Source organism: Aulonocara sp. 'chitande type north' Nkhata Bay, linkage group LG7 (assembly GCF_057382095.1).
Source record: "Aulonocara sp. 'chitande type north' Nkhata Bay isolate Kocher_YH1m ecotype deep benthic linkage group LG7, A_spYH_male_GT1.1, whole genome shotgun sequence".
Classification (NCBI taxonomy): domain Eukaryota; kingdom Metazoa; phylum Chordata; class Actinopteri; order Cichliformes; family Cichlidae; genus Aulonocara; species Aulonocara sp. 'chitande type north' Nkhata Bay.
The window spans coordinates 54,577,412-54,603,053 of NC_141350.1; the positions used below are offsets into that span (position 1 = coordinate 54,577,412).

At 42.9% G+C, this 25,642-nt stretch overlaps 1 protein-coding gene across 2 annotated transcripts in view; it reads right to left on the bottom strand.

Annotated features, from left to right (window-relative positions):
* tnca (tenascin Ca) overlaps positions 1-25,642 on the bottom strand; it is a 59,153-nt gene that overhangs the window by 10,202 nt on the left and 23,309 nt on the right. The window contains exons 3-19 of one of the 2 annotated variants that reach the window (XM_086301405.1): positions 21,461-22,022; positions 19,644-20,957; positions 19,021-19,284; positions 18,814-18,929; positions 18,177-18,330; positions 16,366-16,635; positions 15,984-16,169; positions 15,783-15,872; positions 15,377-15,640; positions 14,485-14,883; positions 13,257-13,706; positions 11,477-11,752; positions 5,382-5,654; positions 4,956-5,231; positions 4,578-4,850; positions 1,415-1,723; positions 79-351 (exon numbers count right to left, since the gene is read on the bottom strand). In XM_086301405.1, coding sequence (XP_086157531.1) covers positions 79-351; positions 1,415-1,723; positions 4,578-4,850; positions 4,956-5,231; positions 5,382-5,654; positions 11,477-11,752; positions 13,257-13,706; positions 14,485-14,883; positions 15,377-15,640; positions 15,783-15,872; positions 15,984-16,169; positions 16,366-16,635; positions 18,177-18,330; positions 18,814-18,929; positions 19,021-19,284; positions 19,644-20,957; positions 21,461-21,938 — 5,665 coding nt within the window. In that variant the 5' untranslated portion in view covers positions 21,939-22,022. The remainder of the gene's footprint in view (positions 1-78; positions 352-1,414; positions 1,724-4,577; positions 4,851-4,955; positions 5,232-5,381; positions 5,655-11,476; positions 11,753-13,256; positions 13,707-14,484; positions 14,884-15,376; positions 15,641-15,782; positions 15,873-15,983; positions 16,170-16,365; positions 16,636-18,176; positions 18,331-18,813; positions 18,930-19,020; positions 19,285-19,643; positions 20,958-21,460; positions 22,023-25,642) is intronic. The other variant, XM_086301404.1, reaches the window with a different exon arrangement.

Genomic DNA, 25,642 nt, shown 5'->3' on the forward strand with positions numbered 1-25,642 from the left:
AAGTCGAATGTCGCACTGAAAACTCAGAAAGTTTGGTAGTTAACATGAGACTGCACACTCTACAGTTTTTCAGTATACCTGTCTGAACAACCCCTGTAATAGGTTGGGAACGTCGATCCAGTGTGGCACCGTAAAGCTCGATTTCATACTCGGAGCCACCCATAAGTCCGGTTATGACCTTGGTTCGTTCATCGCCACGGACGCTGTGCTCTTGAGGATGGGCTAACCTTTTGCTGTCTCTTATTTTGATCACAAATCGGTCAAACAGATCTTCATTGGCAGTCCACGTCAGACGGAAACTGTCAGCTGTGACGTCTGAGACAAAGAGATGCTCCACTTCTGGCTCAGCCTCTGGTTAAACAGGGAAACATTAACGTTGCAGCGCGTCTGGTGATTTCCCAGCAATATTCATCACGTTCTGAGAAACACCCACAGGGATCAGTTTGGAAGAGGTCAGAAATCGGGCAAGACAGGATTAGGTTCCAGCCTGAGGGCCTTCTTGTCCACCGCCACCAATCTGCCATGCTTAGGCATCCATTAGTGTTAATCAGTAAAAAATACAGCGCATGGACTACAGAGGCATACGCTTGAATGAAAAGACAAGATGCTTTTTGTAGATGTCAGTCAACAGAAGGATTCTTTCGGAAGGATTTCAGCATACACTTGTTGAAATGCGTCCTCAAGGCCAGCCTGGATGCATTCAGTGCATTTAAAAGTAATGGCAGGTGACAAACGAGATTAGAAGCTAAATCAACAGACATTTCATGCTCAGAATATCTGCTGATTTATCCGTGTTTTCCTCCATATGAAAATGTCATTTTCGATTGAGTGGTTCATATCCATCCAGGGAGTTTGAACCTGATCTACAAACCAGCCTCACTAGGGAGTAACATGGTGCAATAATTGGATTTTGTCCATAGATATCTGTCTGACTATCAGCGATTAAAAATGCGAAGGAAAACACATTTTAAAATATGAAGACAAACAAATGTGCTTGCTCATATTTTGGAGGTAAGAAGAAACAGACGGGAGCTCAACACCTCTTCCTCTCGGTGACACAGCTGCATACCAAGGAGATGCTTAAAACCAAGGAAAAGTGAGGTCATACTGGAAAAAAAGGTCATCTGAGTTAGGGTTAGGTAAGAGTACTGAACTGAAGTCTCACCATCAAAACGTGGCACTGAGTTAGATGTATCCGTCCTCAGGCTAATTTTGTTACACAATGTCTTTTGTTGCGTGAAATGAATATCAGTGATTAGTAAATATCACAGAACTGCACCAGGTTGTGATAGTGAAACTGCAGAGCTGAAATGGTTATAATAGTTATACACGTATACACCCATGGTAGCTTCAACAAAGTCAGACACTGGACTTTGTAGTAAGACAGGAGGGCTTACAGTGCACTGAGTTGTACCTGTCACAGCCACTGCAGTCAGAGGCCGAGAGAGAAGCCCTGACTCTGACACCCCTGTCAGTCGGACCTCATAGCCTATGCCGGTAATGAGGCCCCCGATGTCCAGGTGACTTTGGTTTCCTGGCACAGTGAACTCCTGAGCCTTCAGCAGCCAGCCAGAGTCTGTCACCACTATGTGGAAATGGCTGAAGCCACCACTAGAGGGGGTTAGATTATCCTGCGGTAGCTGATGCTTCACCCCCCAAGACACACGGAAGCCATAGGGGGTTATGTTGGAAATGGTCAAGTTTTCCACTTTAGGCAAAGGAGCTGAGAGGAATGTGGGTTTAATTGAATGGGAGGAAGGAGTGTGTGTGGGGGGAGGGGGAAGGGCAGGAGGGGGACGAGACTTCATTAGGAGGATAACGTGTGCAATGGTTGCAAAAGCAAATACAGACACAGTTCTTTTACAAGGTAATAGTTATAGGCCAAAACACACTAAGGGCAAATCTAGCATGCATCATAATTTAGTACTTTGTCCTCACACTATCTAAAGTGGCAAACACAGAAGTGCTAAAAAATGCAGTTCCTTGAATGGCCACTTAAGACTGAGTTAGAGCACGAAACAAATGCAATTTTGGTGTCTTTGTGTATTGGTTTTCTTCATGACAATTGCACGTACGTTGCTCACTTTGACTGGCAGATATGCTGACACAGACGGTTGTAGCCAGCAGCCACTTAAGGCCCCAGTAACACAGTCCTAGAGACTTCTACTGGCAACCAATAGTTGCTGAGGAAAAAAATAAGTATTCCAGTGCTGTTGGAAGTTGAAGCCCAAATTACATGGGTCTTAGAGAAAAATGCAAATTCCCTAACTGGTTTTCAGTTGGTTGTGGGAGGTGTTATTCCCTATTCCTCAATGCTTAATTGAAAGCCCCCAGTAGCCAAAGCTTCCTTAACTTGACCTGACCCAAACTATAAGGTTTTAAGCCTAATAAAAGTAGAGTAAGTGTCTATATACTGAATCCAAACTGAGAGCTGGTTCCATAGTAAAGTCTGATAGCTGAAGGCTCTGGTTCCGATTTTACTTTTGAAAACTGTGGGGACAATTTTGAGAGCAAAATGCTCTGTTAGGGTTAAAATATGTCAGGGCCTGAATATTCATTATTGTTATTTTGCGCATGACGGGAAGGATTTTAAATTCAGCTCTGAACAGACAGCCAACAAAGAGAAGCTATTATGGGAGAAATATCCTCTCTCCTTCTCGTCCTAATGGGTACTCTCACTGCAGTGGTCAACTGAAGGTTTTTGAAGGAGCTTTTAGAGTGACCTGATTATAATGAACTACAAAAGTCCAGCCTGGAAGTAATAAATGCATGAACTAGCTTTATCACTCTGAGACAGGATGATTCAGAATTTAGCAATATTGTGAAAATGAATGTAGGTAGTCCTCTACATTTGTTTAATGTGCATGCTGAAGGTGCCTCACAGTGTTACTGGAGGCCAAGGTAACGTCATCTAACGCAAATATCTGTTTTAGGAATGACTACAATAACCTCATTTTTATCTGAATTTAAAAGTAGGAAATTAGAGGTCATCCATACCTTTAAGTCTGTAGTTTATATTTAGATAAACCTGGGTGTCATCTGCATAGAAATTAAAATGTATGCAGTGTTTCCTAATAATAGGTATGTAAATGTAATTGGTCCCAGCAAAAAATCCTTTGTGAATAACGTCTTTGTGGGAAGAAGACTAGCCATTTAGTTGAATAAATTGGAGTCTATTTGAGAGATACGAGCTAAATCACTGCAGCATTGTAACTTTAATACCTGCACATGTTTTAAAATATTGCTGGACTGAGGTCTGACAGGACAAGCACAGAGATGAGCCCACTGTCAAAGGCCATAAAAAGATCATTCAAAACCTTTAGTAGCTCTGTTTCTGTGCTATGATGCACTCTAAATCCTGAATGAAACTCTTGAAATAAACCATTGTTTTGCAAATGACCAGTTAACTGTTTGTCAGCTACTCTTACAAGAACTATTTTGAGGCCAAACAAAGATCTTCTAAATTAGTAAGATAATATTTCCTCTCTAACATTAACGTGGCGCGTGGGAGGGCTCCACTTTGAGAGAAGCCACTAAAACCTAATAAAAAACTATATGAGGCTGTCATTTTGAACAACTACATGGATGTTAAACTTGCCTGAAATAATTGTTTTATCTGAACTTTTTATAAATCAGATAAAAAGTCAAAGAAATCAACTTCAAATTCTGAGGACAAGCCAGGTGGATGATTATTAACACATAAAAATGGTTTATAACTTCTCCGGTTAGGGTGGAAAAGGTTAAGAGTTGGGTTTCTAAATTCTGTCTAGCTCTTTGGTTGTTTAATAAGTTGGAGTGAAAGATGGTTAAAAGGTGCATGTATCCATTACAAGCTGTTAGCGTATCCTAAACGATTATCCTTCTTTCTCACTATTTGAATGACCATTATTTTCAAAATGGGCGTAAAATATTCAGAATGGCTTGAAGCCCAAGAAGTTTTAAGTAAAAAGGTTTATTGCACTCATACAGGAAGAGGGCATTGTGCCATTTTCCTATTGAGTCTTGAGGCTTTTTGAAACGTGATGGTTTGCCCTCTGGTGGCCATTAAATAGAATGCAGGTTTAAAGCACTTCCATACTGGTTTCCCTAGTCAGGGGTGTTGAACTCCAGGCCACGAGGGCCGGTGTCCTGCAGGTTTTAGATCTCACCCTGGGTCAACACACCTGAATCAAATGAACAGCTCATTACCAGGCCTCTGGAGAACTACAAGACATGTTGAGGAGGTCGTTTGGCATTTAAATCGGCTGTGTTGGATCAAGGACACATCTAAAACCTGCAGGACACGGCCCCTCGAGGCCTGGAGTTCGACACCACATCTGTTTTAAACTGACTATGAATGTTTCAAGCATCAACAAATGCTTGCTGATTATGAGCGTCAGAAAAAAAACCCAAAAGCTGCTTGTGATGCATGTCCGCTTTGCTCTTAAGGTGTTTTGGGATTTTGACCTGCATATTGAATTCATTTAATTATTCTGCTAAGTTAAACTGATAAAAGGAGCTAAATTCCTTTTTAGTTTTGGTGGAAAAAAGTATACTTGAAGTATTAGAATAAAAGATATGAGTAAAATACGTAGTACCTGTGACAGCGTGGGCTAACACTGTGGGGGTGTGACGCCCATGAGAAATACCGTATAGTTCAATATCATAGCCTGTAGCATCCATCAGGTTAGTGACTGTAATGTTACGGACATCACCAGGCAATCTGAACTCCAGTGTCTCAGACTGCTGCTCAGAATCACTGACTCGGATAACAAAGCCATCAAAATGACCTGACACAGTGCTCCAGGACAAGCTGAGGTTATGTGGACTCGCAGATGAAGCAGCTATGGGCCCCAACTGTGGGATGTCCTCTGAATAAAAAAAGAACATGGCTTTTCAGTTATGTCGTCCTGCATACATGTACATAACAATGTAGGCGGCATGTCCAGTGTCAAGAAATGCAAGTCATGTGATACCTGTTGTAGCTACAGCAAATAGGGGTTGTGTGTTCTGGCCATCAACACCAGTGGCATACAGCTTTATGTTGTAGCCCGTGCTCGCTTTGAGCCCCGCCATTACTGTGGAGCGCACATCTCCAGGCAGAGCGCGCCCCATTGCCTGCGAGGGCAAAGCAGACTCTCTGACTTCTACTATAAACTTATCAAAAGCCTTCTCTCTTGTCCGCCAAGACAGAGAGAATCTGTCTGAGGTAATGTTAGAAACAACTAGCTTGGACAAATCAGGCTCTTCAGCTACAGGGGAGAGAAAATATAAAATATATGCATTTATTAAAAAAAAGATAACACATGTATTTGTCACTTTAAAACCCAAGTCAACTTTAGAGTGAAGGTAACAACAATTCTCTTGGAGACTAATGATTTGATACACATAAAACCGATTACCTGTCGATGCAACAATACTGACTGCACTCGTTCTGGATCCCTTGTACGTTCCATAGAGGTAGGCTATGTAATCAGTGCTGGGCCTGAGCCCTGTGACATCATAGGACTTTACATCATGGGATATGTTATACTCCTTTGGCTCCATCAGCCAATCAGAATCAATTATCTCCAGGACAAAACCATCAAACTCTCCTTCAGTGCCATTCCAGAGGATTGAAAAGCTCTCTGACGTTAAGTTCATGATATATATTTTGCCAACCACTGGTTGATTCACTAAAGAAAGAAACCATGATTAGATTGTCACCAAGGCATTTATGCAGAAAATGTTATTATTAAATGACAAGTAAATGATTAGAAATTGATCTTTTTCTAGAAAGGAATACATTTAGCGTTACGGGACGCTCACCACCACCAACAGTAACTGTTGACAGTCTGAGAAGCTGTGATTAAATACATGCATGTATTTTTTTTTGCATTAAACGCAAAGCAAAAATCCTGCACCACAGTTATTTAAACACAATTAGATTCAGGATTTTTTAAACAGAAACACAATCTTCACAATTCTAACTGTGTGTCACGGTCCTGGGTCTCCTGACCCAGCGTTTTTAGTTCTTTGTGATTTTTGTATTATTGTACTTGTGTGTGATTTATTCTATGGCTTCTAGTTTTGATCCCTTGCCCTTCATGTCTCTCTGTGTCCCCTCTGTTCTGTGTAATTGTGTCTTTGCATGTTTGAGTTTCTTGTTTTCTGTCACTCTGCATTGTGCATTATGTTCTCATGGTTGGTTTTTTGTTACTCTCTCTAGTCTAGTCTCTTGTGTTCCCAGCTGAGTATTTCCCTGTGTATTTTGGTTCTTAGACCTCTGCCTTATGGTTTATGTCTCTGTATTTCTTAGTTGCTGTCTCCACTGTGTCAAGTTCGCGTCTCTGTGTGATACTTCCTGTTTTACTTTGATGGTCCGTGTCTCATGTGAATGCATCCTGCTTTGCTTGTCTCGTCAGTCCTGATTTCTCCCAGCTGTGCCCTCCTTCTGTGTCTCATTCCCCTCGTTACTTCCCAGTGTATTTAAACCCTGTGTTTCTCTGAGTCAGTGTCGCGTCGTCCCTCTTGCTGTGTGGATCTCCCTGTGTGTCTCTCTCTGTGAGTTTTCCAAGTTCCCAGTTTAGATTAGTTTGTATGTTTTTTCCCTGCCAGCAAATAAAGCTGAGTTTTGAGTTCACCTCCCTGAGTCTGTAAGTCCTGCACTTTGGGTCCAACTCCTGCCTGCCGCACAGCGATTCATGACAGTACGACGCGACCAGATATGGACCCAGCAGCACTCAACCCACCAGAAGAACTGCGTCTGGACATTATCTACTCCGTGGAAAGACTCCTGCATCTGTGGCTTGAACATGAGGGGAAGGAATTTCGCCGTGCTGTGGAAACCAAACTACAGCGTTTAATCTCTGGTCTTCCCTGGCTACTCAGTGCGCTCCACCCACTCGAACAGGATTTAATCCACAACGAGCTCCACCTTCATCCCCCAGCTGCTACTACCCACCTGCCTGAAGGGCCGGATGTGGAGCCGCTCGGCCCGTCAGAGCCATCATCAAAAAAGAAACGACGATCACGCCGCCAGCGCGCCACCCCACAGCCGGACATTCAGACTTGTACATCGCCGGCTGTGGTGAGTAAGGACTCTTTTTCTGTGTCGAACCGTGGGACTATTCGTTCAGGGGCTGTGTTTTGTGCTACGGATGGTAATGTGAACAGTTTATCAGCTGCCCAGCCTCCTGAAGCTCTCTTAGCTGCCCAGCTACAAGCTGCGTCTCCTGTGTCCCCGCTAGCACAGCCATTAACTCCACCACACGCTCCATTTTCACCTCTACCATCGCTTTAGTCATCAGTTCGGTCTGCCACTCAGTCGCCCTTAGTTCCGTCATCCACACTACCACCTGTTTCCCTTCCACCACCACCATCACTACACCCAGCCATTCAGGCTGCTACTCAGTCAGACATTCAACCCATAGCCCTGCCGTTAATATGCTCTGTAGCTGAGCCACTAGCCGCCTGACCCGCAGCCACTTCAGCCACTTCAGCCACTCCTCCACCCGTCACACCTCCACTACAACCATCACTGCAGTCTCTAGCGCAGTCTCCTGCAGCTCTGCTTTCCCCAGTGCAGCCTCCAGTGCAGCCTCCAGTGCAGCCTCCAGTGCAGCCTCCAGTGCAGCCCTGCTTTCCCCAGTGCAGCCTCCTTTAGCACAGTCACCCACTCAACCACCAGCACCACAACCGTCACTACCTCTAGTTCATTCCCCTGTGAAGTCATTAACTCCACCACCTACTCCACTCTCACCACCACCGTTACTACAGACATCAGTTCAGTCCCCTGTGCAGTCATTTACTTCTCCACCGTTAGCAGCTCAGGTCCCCGTGTGTCCAGCAGCTCAGGTCCCCGTGTGTCCAGCAGCTCAGGTCCCCGTGTGTCCAGCAGCTCAGGTCCCCGTGTGTCCAGCAGCTCAGGTCCCCGTGTGTCCAGCAGCTCAGGTCCCCGTGTGTCCAGCAGCTCAGGTCCCCGTGTGTCCAGCAGCTCAGCTCGCACCTGAACCTTTGGCCCAGTTCCCCGTAGCAGTGCAGTTTTCTAGCCAGCTTAACGTTGAGCCCGGGGTCCCAATTCTCTCTGGCTCTACATCGGCTCCTGCTGGAAGCTCGGATGAGCTCATCCAGCACTCCGCGGCTCCCGTGCCGCCATCTACCTCGTCCGCTGGGGGTTCCAGTGAGCCCAGCCAGCACCTCCTCGTCTCCGCTGGAGGGTCCGAGGGGCCCGTGCTTCTGCTTCAGCGTCGCCTGGGCCAGCCCGTGCTTCTGCTTCAGCGTCGCCTGGGCCAGCCCGTGCTTCTGCTTCAGCGTCGCCTGGGCCAGCCCGTGCTTCTGCTTCAGCGTCGCCTGGGCCAGCCCGTGCTTCTGCTTCAGCGTCGCCTGGGCCAGCCCGTGCTTCTGCTTCAGCGTCGCCTGGGCCAGCCTGTGCTTCTGCTTCAGCGTCGCCTGGGCCAGCCTGTGCTTCTGCTTCAGCGTCGCCTGGGCCGATCCCGGCCTCTGCGTCCTCGTCTGGTCCGGCCTCCGAGTCTGCGTCCTCGTCTGGTCCTGTGCCCACCAGGCCATGGCCAGCACGCCTGAGACTGGGGGGCCGCCGCTGCCTTGCGCGCGGTCGGCCCCCTGAACTGCTCCGTCGTCTCCTTCGCCGCCGCCGCTGCCTTGCGCGCGGTCGGCCCCCTGAACTGCTCCGTCGTCTCCTTCGCCGCCGCCGCTGCCTTGCGCGCGGTCGGCCCCCTGAACTGCTCCGTCGTCTCCTTCGCCGCCGCCGCTGCCTTCCGCGCGGTCGGCCCCCTGAACTGGTTCCACGTCTCCGCCGTTGCCTTCCGCACGGTCGGCCCCCTGAACTGCTCTGTGTTTGGGTTGTTTTGGTTGTTTTCTTGGGTGCCGGTGTTTGCCGTGCTCTTCTTTTGTTTTCTGTTCCGAGCCCTCCGTCCTGGGCCCCCGCCGCCCGCCCTGGGTTGTTTTCTGTTTGGTTTTGTCTTTCGGTGTTTGGGCTGTCTGGAGCCAGCCCTTGAGGGGGGGGTACTGTCACGGTCCTGGGTCTCCTGACCCAGCGTTTTTAGTTCTTTGTGATTTTTGTATTATTGTACTTGTGTGTGATTTATTCTATGGCTTCTAGTTTTGATCCCTTGCCCTTCATGTCTCTCTGTGTCCCCTCTGTTCTGTGTAATTGTGTCTTTGCATGTTTGAGTTTCTTGTTTTCTGTCACTCTGCATTGTGCATTATGTTCTCATGGTTGGTTTTTTGTTACGCTCTCTAGTCTAGTCTCTTGTGTTCCCAGCTGAGTATTTCCCTGTGTATTTTGGTTCTTAGACCTCTGCCTTATGGTTTATGTCTCTGTATTTCTTAGTTGCTGTCTCCACTGTGTCAAGTTTGCGTCTCTGTGTGATACTTCCTGTTTTACTTTGATGGTCCGTGTCTCATGTGAATGCGTCCTGCTTTGCTTGTCTCGTCAGTCCTGATTTCTCCCAGCTGTGCCCTCCTTCTGTGTCTCATTCCCCTCGTTACTTCCCAGTGTATTTAAACCCTGTGTTTCTCTGAGTCAGTGTCGCGTCGTCCCTCTTGGTGTGTGTGTGTGTGTGTGTGTGTGTGTGTGTGTGTGTGTGTCTCTCTGAGTTTTCCAAGTTCCCAGTTTAGATTAGTTTGTGTGGTTTTTTTTTTTTTTTTTTTTTTTTTTTTTTTTTTTTTTTCTTCCCCCCTCCCCCCCCTGCCAGCAAATAAAGCTGAGTTTTGAGTTCACCTCCCTGAGCCTGAGTCCTGCACTTTGGGTCCAACTCCTGCCTGCCGCACAGCGATTCATGACACTGTGGCTGCCACCGCAATAGGTTTGCAATACACAACCATGAGGCAACTGAAGCACAGACTTTTCAAATTTAATTCAAGGGGAACAAGAATGATGAGGTAAATATTAAAAATCCACCCGTATCCTGCATTCCAAAAAAAGCCGGACCACTTCTAAAACTGAAAGCGTATGGAGATACCCGATGATTTCAAACATATAGAAACACAGTGAAGAGAGTATGTACAGCCATGCATGGTTTCTAAAGCTACCAGGCCAGACGTGTTTATTGCTAATGTGACCAAACACAGAAGCAGCTGGACAATTTCTGAAGTATGCAGAGCTTTATTGTCTCCGGTGATTCAGCCAAATGCAGCAAAGCTGATTGGATAGCATTTTACGGAGAATACTATGAAAGCAATTCAACTCAACATTTAAAAAGCACTGCGCATTAAAATGGCTGTGATTTCTCAGCTGTGGCAATGCAGCATTCTTGTTTCACCTTGTAAATTAAAGTTGAAAGTCTGTGTTTGAATTGTATCCCAGTGTGTCCCTTAATATTGCTTGTAGAGCCGTGTTCAAAATTAAGAGAATTGTGTCACTGTAAAAATTTTGGAAACCAAATATACTCTTTTCTTTACCTTGAATATAAGCAACATGTAAAGCCAAGGAGAGAAACTCAAAAGGCCTTCAAAATTACCTGCAAGTTTGAGTTGTTAATCACTGACTTAAATTTGAAAATGTGATTAAGCAGATTTCATGCACATGTAGCATGGTTTGGGCATGTTAATGCTGATCAATTCAAAGCATAACGCGGCATCAAAGCAATTCAAAGCAGATGAGTTAGAGAGCTAGTTAAACTTCATTTACATGTTGCAGGAAATATAGTCCTTACATGCAAGCATGCACTAAAAACAAAATTCAGATGTAAATCGAGGTGATGCTACTGTTAGCTTCGTTTTATGTTATTAGCTTTTTACCTTGATAGTGACAAGAAGATTTAATCATTTGCCACCTAGCAGTCCAAAAGGAAATGACTTGTGTTTACTTTGATGTTCCGTGAAAATAAACTTCATCAGAATCCACAAAACCACCCCAGCGTCATTCACACAAACTGAAAGATGACATGGATACTCACGCATACTGTGAGCGCTTGCACATCGACGGGCAAATGATGGGTCATGGTTAATCAATTATACGCTGAATGAGGGCTGATGAGATGATATGAGATTATCGCACTGTTGCTGTATGACTGGCGGGGGAGGCTGAGAGTTATTGGTTTGCTTTTGCAATCATTGCAGCACATCAGCGCCAGACCGGACCACGATGCAGGGATGGCAGAGGGGGGCTTCATGCACTTTGGGATAAGGGGATCAGTCGGAGGTAAGTCAAGGGGTTTGGGTCAGTGATGAGGCACATGTACGCATCACCCTGCCCTCTCTCAGCTAGACAGAATCAGTGGCTGGAGGGTGAGGAATGGTAAACGGCATGTTGGTTAAGATGAAGCAGTAAAGTGCACTGTGTCCAGGGTGTTGGACATTGAGGCCATAAACAACAATTGCGTTATTATCATGATGTTCTTGTTTCATGCTGCGAGGTGAAGATGCTCCATTGAGAGTGAGACAACAGAGCTATTTATGTGTATGCTTCACAGATGTTGACTTTAGTAGAAATTATTCATGGAAAAGAAGGACAGTTTAGAGGACAAAAGGCTGCAACGCTGCAAGTTGCAGGTACCTGTGGTGGCTTCACTGTACACAGGTTCAAGGAAGGAGCCCTGATACATCCCATACAGGCCAACCATGTAGCTGGTGTTGGGATTCAGCCCAGAGATACCCAGGCTCAAAGCGTCTCCGGACAGAGTGAGGTTCTGGCTCTCTGCAAAATTCTCCAGGTTTGTTACCTCAATCACAAAGCTGTCAAAGTCCCCACTCGTGGGGCTCCAGGACGCAGTGAAGCCATCCCATGTTATGTCAGAGATGGTGAGGTTCACCACCATTGGCGTCAGCATCTCTGGTAGATAGACATATCAGACTGGGGTCAGCTGGACAGGAAGATGGATTATGCATTTCATTTTAAGGCGAAAAAAAAAAAAGTACATCAGGAGTATGAGGAGCACAGTGGGGGAAAAATCTCAGATTTTGAGATAAAATTGCAAACACTTGAACACATAAAAGTGATGATCACCTCTTTCATTGAATTTTGAGTGTTTTAATCATCCTTGTTACATCTGTGGTGCCATAGCAAATGAATGGGAATACACTCAACCTCCCCCCCCATTGGCTGAATGACCTACTGAACAACCAACTGTAGGGCCCACTCAACTGAATTTCGTGGTGAAAAATGTTTGTGTTAATTTAAAACAGACCGCTCAATTTTGACCAGGAACACTAAAGTAAGGGGGGTGGGGTGCACAAAACTGGAGGGTTAAATTCTCCCCATCTTCTTGTCCCACCGAAGGGCGGAAAATGTGTAATTGGTTCTGTTTGCTTGTCTTTTGTCTGTCTGCCTGTTTGTTAGTTAGCAGTCTAACATCAACAGTTATCAAGATATTATTTTGAAATTTTGTCAAATGGTGGATACCAATAATAGCTTAAGCACATTTTTGGTGAAGGTCAAGGTCATGCCATATATAAAAAAATCAGTAAAAACTTAATATTATGCAGAATTTTTTAAGGATTGACTTAAAACTAGTACCTAGATTGGCTAAGCATTTGACCTTGACCTTTACTATTAGCGCCCAAGGACAAAGTTAAAATATTTCAAGAAGCCATATCAAGTAATATATCATATGAACATCACAGGCTGACATCATCATGTTGTAATAAAAACACAATAAAGCATCAAACTTTTAGTATCGTAAGAGTCCTTTGAGGGACTTGTGAAATAAAATAAAAAAATAAAATAAAATTCCTAAATATTGAACAATATTAAACTCTAATCATTTTAATCACAAAATAATTTTTCAAAAAAGTTTTACACTCTTAATTAAAATGTTTGATATTAAAGTATTGAATGTTGTATATTTGATATATTGCAGTATACTGTATATTTACAATATATTTGACATTAGAGTCAAAATTGAATACTAATATTTAATTTTGAGTTCATTATCAGAATTAAATAACATATTCTTAATATAATTTGAAGTATTCTAACTTTTAACAAATTCTACCAACAACATGTTAGAACTTTCCTTCATTTGACATCACTTTTATATTGTTCGTTTAAGTTCAACTAAAAACAACTTTCAAAATTAGAAGTCTCTTTGTTAAATGCACATTAAATCTCAAAATCTCAGATTTTTTGTGGACCTAATACTTTGTTGTGAGGATTTAAAAGTTCAGCAAAAGACAAGATTAGATCAATGAGGATTATCTTTTACAATAAAACATGAAGTATCTGTGGAAAAAGAAATGATTGAACCATTCTGAAATGTTCAGACATAGGAGATAAAAGATATGATGATGATGGATTGAGATGAAGGGCTACAATAAGAAATATTTGTTCCATGTACCTGTAGTAGCAAAAACTCTGAGAGGTAAAGATCGCTCCCCTTCCACCAGCCCTTGCAATGTAATATCATAGTGTGTAGTAGGGGACAACCCTTCTATTTCAGCCTTCCTCATATTTCCTGGTACCGTGGTCACACGAGGTTGCGTTGTTGCTGACGGAGCAGTAAGCTCCACCAAAAAGCTATCGAACGCCTCATCGGGCGCGGACCATGCCAGCTTTACACTAGTGGCGGTAACACTGACTGTGAGATCCCCGAGTAGGTCCAAGCCTGAGCTGTCAGGCTCGGCACCGGAGCTTATCCCGCCAGAATCAGAAGTGGAAGTTACTTCATTATTTAGAGTATCGAGGATGTCTGGGTTTTGAACAGCTTCATTATCCGGAACAGACTGTGGGAGCGTTGAGGCATCTTTGATACTCAGCGTAAGCACATCTGGAGATGTGGGCTTGGGTGCTAAGTGAATAAAAGAAGGTTAAAGAATGAATTTCTTATTGGCTCTGCTGGAAACTGTAAAAAGATCATGTGAAGAAAAACAATGGGTTAACATAAAAATATAATAATTCTGCACAAAATGCTGTCCTTATTCTACCTGAATCATGGATATATTATGACGGCTAAATCATCAAGCCATTGCTAAGGCATTAATGACACCTGAAGCAGGGTCATTAACTTTCTGAAGACTCTGCATAGTCCACTGGTGTGAAAGTATACAGTTGTCTTCAAATTAAGTTGAAGCCATGCACAGCCACGTTCTTTCGGCTTTTGTAAAACACAACTCAGGAGTCTTAGTCATGAGACATGCAGGCGACCTAGTTTAATTTGCTATTAGAGAATCACTCATCTCTCTAAACGGGGTTAATGATGGGACAAGGCTTTAATTTAAAAGCTCAGGTACAAGAAGAAACTGGGACAACCAGCTCAGTAGAAAACCAGTGTGCTTGATAGCTTTAATAATCCAGGCTAGACACTGATGCCACTGTGGATTTCTTCTTGCATTTGAACTTTGGGAACCAAAGAATCAAACGAGATGGGTTTTTGTAAAAACAGAGACATTTGTTAGGTTCAAATGGACTCATGCCAAAGGTTATGCAGATGATGGTTTCAGTGGAAAAAAAAGTCTTGTGAAATCTGGGAACAAAGAATCCAGCATGCAAGCCATATCAGTCTGGCCTCTAATCAAAAGCTTCCACTGAAGGAAGAAGCTGAAAAACCCTAAAAGAGAGACTTATACCTGTGATTGCAACAGCTTCAAGTAGCGCAGCTCGTTGGCTACCTGTTATTCCATAAAGTTTTATTAGATATTCTGTCGATGCCGTCAGGCCATGGATTCTAGAGCCATGGGCATCTCCAGGAAGTTGAACCTCTCTCATGTCCCACAATCGCTGAGTGTCTTTATATTCTAGTGCAAAACTATCATAGACACCACGAGCCTTTAGTTTCCATGACAGATCAAATCCATCAGACGTGACACTTGAGACAGTCAGCACTCCAGGCTCATCCTCAGGCTCGGTCCCAGAAAACTGGGACTCGGAGGGGTCTAGATACACAAAGCTAATGACATTGTCCTCCAAGCCTGTAGGAGTCGCTAGCTCACGGTCATCTGAGTCAGCTAAATAAAATGTGAAAGAGGCTACAAGGAAAACAAGAAAATCAAGAAAGCATCGTTTAGTAACAGATGAAATAATAGTTTCTTGGTGCTGGTCGGGAGCAGATTTATTTCCAGCCAGCAAATCTCTACTTGTATTTCTAAACATGTACACAAATGATCATTTTCAAGCTTTCAGTCCTGGTTGCCTTGGTTACAAAGCTGCGATTAGCATTATATATGCAAAAAACGCAGCTGTTACTATAAACCAATCTTAATTAATTTTAAAAAAAGAATAGGAGATGGATCTTTTTACAGTGGAGAGCAACAATCTCAGGTTGTCCAATGAACAGTAAGCTAAAAGAGAATTAATGATGCTGACACCCCTGAACTCCAACAGCTGAACCTGTCTGTAGATCCTTTTAACTTTAGCTCCTCGAAGAAATCCTGAAGAACGTAACAGAGCCTTTAACTAAAAATGCATGCGTTCTTATTCATTCTATTCATTTAAACTGTGGAAAAATGGTTCCCTACCCACCTGTGGATGTAGACAGGGAGACGGGTGTGCTCCTTTTGTGCCCCCTCTCTGCAGTCAAGGTAAGGGTGTAGCTCATCCCAGGAGTCAGATTGGGCAAATGATAGGTAGTCGTTGCAGCTGGGAACCCCACCTCCCCAACCTGACCGTCTCTGGAGATGTACACCAGTCTGTATCCACTGATTTTGGCCTGAGGTTTCTGCCACTTGACGCTGAGAGACGTCTCTGTGGATTCAATTTCCTCAAAATCTCTGGGAGGATCGAGGTCTGACAGAAAAATGAGGTAGATAAACAGCTCATTAGTGTCATTTCACCACTCAATTTGTATCAACACATCCTATCTGTCTGTGTGTTTATGAAGCGGTGTGAAGGAGGAGTGTTTGGACAGCTGTTCAGCAGTGTCTCTCACCAGTTGCTGCGTTTGTGGTAGCTGGGAGGCTTTCTCTCTCATTCTTCACAGCAGTCACTCCAATCCCGTACTCTGTACCTGGCTTTAGCCCTGCGGTGCAGAAAGACGGAAGCTAAATATCCATGTTGGGTGACAAATGCAATTCTGGATATTGCATGTGTGTGGTCAAGCTTAATTTGTATTAATCCATGTGATACTTACTGGTGATGGTAGCCTGTGTGCTATCGCCTGGTCCTCGCTTGAACACTTCCTCACCATGAATTTCCCCAGAGATGGGACTGTATTTTACCCGATAGCTGCTAATATCAGCTTCACTGTTGGTCCACTCCAGGGTGATGCTGTTGTCTGTCTGGGACACAGTCTGAAGGTTCGTGGGGGCATCCAGTGCTTACATAAACAGAGTTTCTTTCATTAATTATGTAATGACTTGACACTTGTTGACCTACAATCATACAATAACCTTAAATACATACTAATACAACATTAGACTGCTCTAGTTTGTAGTGTACAAATGCATAGAAGTCTCAAAATATAACAATACAGTGAACCAAAACAGAAAATACAGTTATTATCACAAGACAACCTGTAGTGAATGTGGCAGTGACAGGGTCACTGGTGATGTCTCCACTCCTGGAAATGAGCGACACTGTGTACTCGGTGTCTGGCCTCAGACCATCAATGCTATACTGCTTGTCTGGGGGGGATATATCCACACGATTTTCATCTGAAGGGTCAGAGCTGGGCATGTAAAACATGGTGATTCCATCCATGGGAGCCACTGGCTGAGACCAGCTGATCAGAGCCGAGGAGTCCGTAATATCCTTCACCTCCACCTGCTGAGGGCTATCAATCTCTAGATTGGGCAATTTGGTAAGAGAAGGAAAGTTGGATGAGATATAGAGGGGAGAAAAGATGCATGAAGAAACGTGATGTCATCTAACCACAACAGAGGTACTGATTCACTGAAAGACAAAAAATGTGAAGAGTGGTAATTGTCCTAGAAACTGATGCATCCAGGGGTTATTTTTTTCTAGCTTAATATTCAAACATAATAACTTATTTGTAATCAATGTAAGCTGTATATTTGGCTCTATTTAGCTAATTTTGCTAATCATGCTAACCTAAGCTGTTGAGTATGGTGAACACTTTTGCTAAAAATCAGCAAGTTAGCACTGTCAGTGCAAAAATATTAAGTATCACTGCTGGTTTCCACTTTGGTTATCCTGAAGATTAAAGGTATTTCGGCATCATAAAGTCATAGAAGATGCTAATACATGTAGCTTGCTAACCAAGCAACTGCTTAGGGTTTCAAATATGTTCATGTTTGGCTAAAAAAACAGCACCAAATCGGTAACATCAATACCAATTCATGGCACCGCAAGCTATGTCCATCTCTTCTAGTGTCATCTTGCAAGCTAAAAAGTACCTTTCCAAAAAGTTGTGTCTACCTTTGGTGTCAATAAGAAGAGAAATGTCTCTAACAATGATTTAATCAGTCTCTGTATGTGTAATTCATTATCTAAAAATACACAATACAAATTCACAAAGAAAACCTGGATAAAGAGATGTTAATCGTTGTTTTGTTTGTACGTGTTTAAACATAAAATACATCTTGCATAACTCAACTTGGATATCAACCACCACAACAGGAAAAGTCATTATGAAACATAATGTGATTCCCTTTAAGTCTGACGTCATGTCACTACCTGACAAATCTCCTGTGTTAACATGTGGAGGAGACATTTTTCCTCCATATTTTGGATCCATGCTAAAAAAGGACCACTGGGGGTACAAGGGTATGAAAAGTTTAACCTCGCTTCTATCATTCCTCTGTGTCGACTTTCAGCCTATACAAATAAATGACATCAGAAACAAAACGGTGTGATACCCAGAGAGTCCATCAACACAGTCCTGTTAACTAAATGATTTTTCCATGCTCAAAGGAAGTTGTCTGGCTTGACGTGCCATATTGATGGCGTAAGGAACTGGAACCATTTCATAACTTAATGTATGGAGTAACTCGGCAATAAAAGTTTCAACGAGACAAGGACGAGAGCTAAGAGCAAAAGATTTATTGGAAGAGGAGAAAAAAAACAACTATGACATGGATATGCTATGCTCAGCTTCAATTAGTTTGAGTTATTACTCTTTACCCTGAATCTGTTAGATGGACTATGGAGAGCCACCTGGGATTTCTTCTTGTAGTTCTTCTTTTCTTTCTTCACTCTAGCTCACATTGCAGACACAGTCAAAGTGCAAAAGTACTAATAGCTGCCACATAGTGCAGGAAAATTAAAATCTTCTCTGACTCTAATGTGATGATTATGGTCGAGAGTTGATGATAGGCAGCCATAAACTGCATGACTGTAAATATTCTGTGTGCAGGAAACTCACTGGTAGTGAATGTTTGGGTTGTTTGGGGTCCTCTGGTGTTGTTCTTGATGATGTTGATGGAGACTTCATACTCCTGTCCTGGTCCAAGCCCTGATTGGAAGAATTGGTTCTGAGAGGGTGGAAGGGTGCTTGAAACTTTTCCATTTTCTTCTTTCTGTAAAAGTTACATAATATGCAAATCAAGTTAAAGTAGAAAATTTACATTAAACTTGACTGCTGTGAGAAAATCAGCTTTTGGCATTAAAACATGGTGTCTCTGTTTTAGCATTTTCATTACCGTTTAGGTTATGCTATGTTTAGTGTACCGCAGGCAGTATATTTCTTCATGCAAGGCACAAAAAGGCAGGAGCAGGAGCTTGAAGGTCAGAAAAGGACAACACATTTTAAGGCTACAGAATATTAAAAGGACTTATCAGCTGACACATTCATTCCTTTTCGAAGAGTTGGTTGGATTTTGCCTTGGTATCTCAGCAGCAGTTTTAGCCACAGTTCTATAACATCCCTCAATGGTTACCACTAAAATAAATCCTTGTATTGCTGAGACTTTCAATAAGCTGTCGTAGCTTATCACCTCTGACTTTTCCCCTGATGGTTAATAAAATGCAGGCAAGTCCTCAGCAGAGATGGGGAGACTCACCATGTTGCGGAAATAGATCTCCCAGCCATCAAAGGGGATGTCCAGCTCGTCCCAAATGACCTCGACTGAGGTCTCTCTTACTGATTTGAATCTTAGCCCTTCTGGCTGCGGAAGGTCTAGGGGGGACAGAGAGAGAATTAATAAATGTCTAGTATCTTTTTCTAACCATATTCACAGCAAATGAACACAGAAACAAATATGGCATACCTGTGGCCACCCGTGCACTCACAGGGATGCTCCTTTTGTTACTCAGAACAGCGTAGACATTAATCAGATACTCAAGACCAGGCTCAAGCTCTTTAACAGTTGCAGCAGTTTTGTCTCCAGACACAGTGAACTCTTGGAGAAGACCGCCAGGAATTGTGGGCACATATGTGACGAGGTACTCTGTGACCAGCATCTCATTGTTCCAGGACAGGCCGACAGTCTCACTGGTGACCTCCCCAACAGTTAGGTCCTTTGGAGGAGATACTGGAAAAAATCAAGAAAAAAAAACAGCTGAGGGTGTTGTATTAGACATTTTCTCAGGCCCTCAAGTCAGTGAATATCAACCACGTAGAGCTAATGCAAACTCCAGACACACATCTGGCTGTGGTGTGAAGAACTGCCAAAAAAGCACAAACCGAGTACAGACAAGGGCAGCACAAAAACCGAAACCCTCTTTTATATTCACCAGAATAGTTTCTTTCAAGAAGAGTGGTGAGTGAATTTTGAGAACGGAAGGAAATTACATCACTCTGCATTTGCTTTTATGGTGCACTTAGTTAACACATGGAAACTTTCTAAAATTGTGAACTGTCAAATCCTTTTTTTTGTCTAGAGACTCTTACCTTGTGAGCAGTCTTCTCCGATGTATCCCTCATCGCAGACACACTGACCGTTCACGCAGTGCCCTTTGTCCTGGCAGTTGTTGATGCAGCTCATCATTGCACAGCTTTCTCCTTCATATCCGATCTCACACATGCATCTTCCGTCGACACAACGCCCCCTGTTGTTGCAGTTATCTGGACAGGTGAGCACGGAGCAATCGTCTCCCGAATAGCCTTCATGACAAATGCACTCTCCGTCAACACAGTAACCGCGGGTCAGGCAGTCGTTGGGACAAGCTCTCTGACTGCAGTCTTCTCCTGCAAACCCTTCGTCACAGACACACTGACCATTGATGCACCGGCCATGGTTCCTACAGTTGTTGGGGCAGCTCAATTCACTGCAGTCCTCACCAGTGAAGCCTGCGTGGCATAAACAACGCCCCTCGGAGCACTCTCCACGGCCGTAGCAGTTTGAAGGGCATGTGCGGATGCTGCAGTCCTCACCAGCGAAGCCTTCCTCGCATACGCATTGACCATTGAGACAGCGCCCCCTGTGCAAGCAGCTGTTTGGACAGGACAGCTCGGAGCAATCGTCTCCCTGGAAGCCAACATCACACGCACACTGTCCATTTATGCACTGGCCTCTGTTGTTACAGTTGTTCAGACATGCCAACTGGCTACAATCTTCACCCTGATACCCTGTGTCACAGATGCACATCCCACTGAAGCAGGTTCCTCTACCGTTACAGTCATTCAGGCAGGTGAGCTGACTGCAGTCTTCTCCACTGTAGCCAGCTGTGCAGACGCACTGGCCATCGACACAGAAACCATTACCACGGCAGTTGTTCGGACAGATGCGCTCTCCACAGTCTTCACCGGCAAATCCTTCATCGCAGTAGCAAGTTCCATTCAGACAGCGTCCACGGTCGTAGCAGTCTTTGGGGCAGATAAGCTCAGAGCAGTCAAAGCCAGTCCACGGTTCATCACACACACAGTCTCCGTCATCACAGCGCCCACGGCCTAGGCAGTTATTGAGGCACTTGCTCTGAGAACAATCTTCGCCAAAGAAACCATCCGTACAGACGCAAACGCCACCCACGCACTGGCCGTGCACGCTGCAGTCCACAGAGCAGGCCTCAAATGAGCAGTCTTCTCCAGCAAAGCCTTTAAAGCACTTGCACTTTCCATCCACACAGTGGCCTCGGTCCCGGCAGTTCTTTGGGCACTCGGGTTCGGTGCAGTTGGGTCCCTTCCAGCCAGGCTCACATATGCAGCCACAGGTTTCAGCGCTGAAGTTTCCATGACCATTACAGTAAGGTTTTGTTCCCACTTCACCTTTAAAAAAAATGCAGCATAACAATGACAAATGCAGTCAGCTTGACATTTGGAGAAAGCATGCTTTTTTGACTTTCTTGTTGAGAGTTGGCAGTGAAGAAAGACTTTTCTGTATGCTATGAAGAGCCAACAGATGCATAAGCGAATGTGTATTTCCTAAAATGCCAAACTATTCCGGCTTATTTTAGCAGCTACTGTTTTCTTGCTTTCATTGGTACTGACAAAACTTTATGTAATCCCTTACTGATCCAAAAAATAACAAAAAAACATGCAAAGTTAATAGATGAGCTGGTGTCCTCTACTGTACAGCTAAAATTACACCCCCACGTTAAATTCCAAAGAACTCTCAGCAGATGAAGGGAACAGATGTGACTCATGAACGAGACTTGTGGGGTTACAAAGCACTTTTCATTGCAGGGTCTGATAAATAAAGGATTGTTTTACTTTGCTGGCTCTAACGGGCAAATGTGACTGACACAGCGTGATGGAAAAATTAGACCTACCTTTGACCTGAGCACTGCAGCAGGCCCCTTCACTGTGGCACTGATCCCTCAAAGCTGAAACTTCTCCCTCAAGCATCTCAAGCCGGCTCATGAGGGCTTTTAGACCGGGCAAGTGGTCGGTGCAACCGCAGGCCTGCCGAGGTATGTTGATGCGGTGAGTGAAGACAATCTGGTTCTCCCCGTCGAGCGTGTGCTCGGTCATGTGATGGCCTGAGGAGACTGGTGCATCTTTGGGATGAAGGTGCGTACTTTCTGTAGTGTCTAGGTCCACTGAGCACAAGGAACTTCCAGGAACATTAATGTTATAGACGTGGTTGAAAACCAAAGGATGATCTGCTCTCGGGAGGGTTATGTTTTGATCTTCAGGGGATGCCAAAGTCTGTCGTCGATGCCGTAGGATTTTTTTCACAAGCCCAGCATTTGATAAGGTGAGGCAAGTGATTAGGAGAACGCAGCCCAGAAGGCCTTGTGTACCCATGTTAGATGTGTAGCGCTTTATTAGTGAAATAAATATCCGTGCAAACCTCAGACAAAAGCTCAATCCTGGTTAACGGTGAATGTTCTGGAAAGACAGACAGATACATTGTTACAGCAATTTAGTATTTAATGCTTTGTAGCACAATTAATAAATATATGAGAAAACATCTGAAGAACCGTGTTATACCTGCTCTAATTACAACAAACCAGCAATTGAGATGAAATGTTAACGAATTGAAAGCCATCCACAACATTCAATGCCTCACAAAGTCTTTTAAAACAGTTTTTCATAATGCCTGTCTTTCATAACTATCAACTGTACATGCGAATAGGGTTTGGTGATTTGGTGTAAGTTGACTACATGTGACTAGTTTTGTCTTGTTTAGAGAAAGACAGAAGCTTGAGAGATGGAAATCAGTGCAACATGAAGATTTAGGATATGACGCAGTTATTTTTTGGACTGTTTTTTCATCGTTTTTGCTTTGCTGGTGTTAAACAGTCAAAATAAATATCCAATAAATGTAGTTTTTGATCATTTTTGATAATCTTGTACATAGTTTGCATAATATTTTATTAAAGCCCTGCTTTAAAAAAAAACCCTATTATCAAATAATCCGCAGGTGTCCTTCAACTTGCTTCACGGTGTTTGTGTAAATGTAAAAAATCTGCTGTTTTACTCAAAAAATTATAATCCCAATTCTCTAGTGTCCACATAAAATTAGGTATCTGGACACCAACAGCACTATAATTTATGGGAGTAAAATGACAAGCTTCTTCCTCAGCGTGGGAAAGCCCTCTTGGATTACTCAGTGATCAGTTTCCAAATGATCTAAGTTCACACGAGATACTGAAAATCAATAATAGCCCACAGTGGCCGACTCTTCCTCATTACTGGAAAAAATTCTTCCTTCGTGGAGTTTTATGATAGTTCAAAGCTGTGTTATTGTTGCTTAACTGCATTTGCAGGCTTTAGATTTTAAATTCCTTCACTCATCAGTCAATAATCATTGCATCCACAAATAGCCAGCAAATCAAGTCATCCAGATAGGCCCTCAGGTTCACACGCTTGTCTGCTGGCACACCTGGGAGGCAGCAAACAATACCTCTATAAAGAAGCTGCATTTCTGGCAGCACAGGAGGATTTTGTCCAGACTCTTTCATTGGTAGCAAACCTGCACATGCAAACCAGTGAAAAATTACTTCCAAAAATGCAGTTATGGACTTAAAAAGACATGTGGTGCACCTGGATTTATGTTCTCCCGAGAGTTTCTGGAAACTGTTTATTGACACAATGATCAGCTATCGCATAACGGAAAGTATCTTCAGAAAAGCTTCAGCTGAGCTTTTGCTGGATCTCAGGGTTGCCATGACTGCACATTCATATATTTATGACCAAGAAGTATTTTATCCTCTGAGACACAAAATCAAAACACCTGTGGCTGATCCTCATCCTCTTAAAGCAACACAAGAAAGCCTAGATATACATAAAACTACTTGCAGTAACACACACAAAAAAAATATTGAGACCTATACCAAGAACAAAATCTGCCTCACAATTTTGTAGAAAAATCTAAAGGTGGGTAACAGTAAAATATATAACCACCGGATTACCTTGACTCAAGATGTCATCTGAGCTCAGAAAAATTATAGTTCCTTGTTATTGCACATCAAGCGGTTCACTGTTAATGTGCGTGTTAACTTTGAGAGTAAAATTTGAATATATTTCTTTTAAAATATGATGGACTCTCTACAGGTTGTGCTGAACCTTCCTGTGAGGAAGCACAAAGATTTTATATTTGGGAAGAACCAATAAAATAGAATAAGCTGGTAAAGGAATCAAGAGTTGTTGGCTTTCGTCAAGGACTTTTTGAAACAGTGAAAACAGTTTGAAAACTTTTGCAGTGATAGCTGAATGTTTCCCTTGTTTTTTATTGTTATACTTAGATGACAGGCAGCATGGCTATCTTTAAATCGCAATGGTCGCACGCAATACAAAGGCTGTAAAAATGTTGCTACTTCAGAGATATAGGTTTGAAGGTAGGGCTTTTTCATCGGTCCTCTTTCCTTTCCTTTATCATGACCACCTTTGACCTGACCTGGCTTCTGTCCCACACCCCCTGCCAGCATTTTCACTGTTCTTCATCTTACCTGTTTAAACGCCCATATAAAATCCCAGCTTAAGTTTTACGAGGCTCTCACACATCTGGTGAGCGGCAGGATAAAGGTAGGTTACGATTAAGGTTGTAAATCTGAACTCTTGGTCTTACAATGTGTTTGTGATCTACTTCTTGAAACCTTTACAACACATATCACTTGTAATTTACAGTCAGTCTGGCAAAAAAAAACAAACTTCTTGATAATGCCCACAGGTAGCTCACTGTCACTAACATAACTGTACAATATGGACTTTTTGAAATAATAAGCAGAGGAATTCAACATATTTTTAAGAAAATACTGGCTGGTAACCCTTTTTCATTGTAAGACTAATTGAAGTTAATTAGTTGAATTAATAAATTGTTTTGATTCATTTCTTCTAACTGGGTGCACTTTTCCATGTTGCACAGAGCAGAAAAAACATTCTTAAAATAAGAGGTGCAAGCAAGGCACGCAGTGCTTGTGTAGCGAGATCTAAAAACAGACATCAATTAAAATGTCAAAGTTAAAGTGATCCTTCTCCTTTCATCTCAAACAACATTCTGTCGTTAAAGCTTCTGGCCTGTTTGCATTCATCCATCATATAGCTATAGTTGGCAATAGTCTCTGGAAGCAGGATTAACTCCGCTTGTGTCCAATTCCACAGGAATCTGTAGTGCACCTCAGTTTTTGCAAAGGTCTTCTTTCCATTATCAATCGCTTGAGCTTGTCAAGTTGGGAAATAACACCTTTTTCTGGTTGATGTGCGTTCATAGTCCTCCATCTGTCTCTAATGGGAGATTGATGGGAGCATAGTAGATAAGCTCTGAGATCAGCTAGCATCAGTGGGTTATGCGGTAATAGAAGTAGCATTAGAAATGACTTAGTGACTGCTTGGCCAATATGTATATATAATATATAGAAGAGTTAGAATACAGTGTGAAAATGTTTTTAATAACTCCATCAGCACGTTAACAAGAAACGCCTTGTTTTTGCTCCACTAGCATTTTAAAATTAGCATCTATGAGAAAAGTTTAACGAACAGTGTTCCTCATACACCACCTTTATTTTTCATTAATATTCTCAATTATTAATTAAATTAATTAAAATAATTGTTAATTGTTAATTAATTTTGAACAACCTGTTTATTTGTTTCTTTTTACATTAAATTTTTTTTTTAATATACTTTTTTCAAAATCAAGCTGTAAATCTGTGTTTGAGCTCATTAGCAGGTGTTTATTTACAAATACATGATCCTCCCAGGATCCTTTTGATTGCTGATTAAACAAAATATAAATTATTAACATAAGCTCAACCTAAAGCTTCTAAAGCAGTTATTATATATATTTATTAATCCATATAACATTGCTAAAAAAACACAATTTTCTGCAAAGTATTTTATTTTTAAAAATATGTACCGTTTTCCACTAATAGAGTTTTACATGTTGTGAGGTGTTTTCATTGTGTTTTATTGTTACTTGTACTGAAGGAATGGTTCTAAAAAATTCTACTGCACTAATAGTAAATAGTTTTTTAGCCAGGAAGGATTGCAGAAAACGTGCAGCAAGCTGC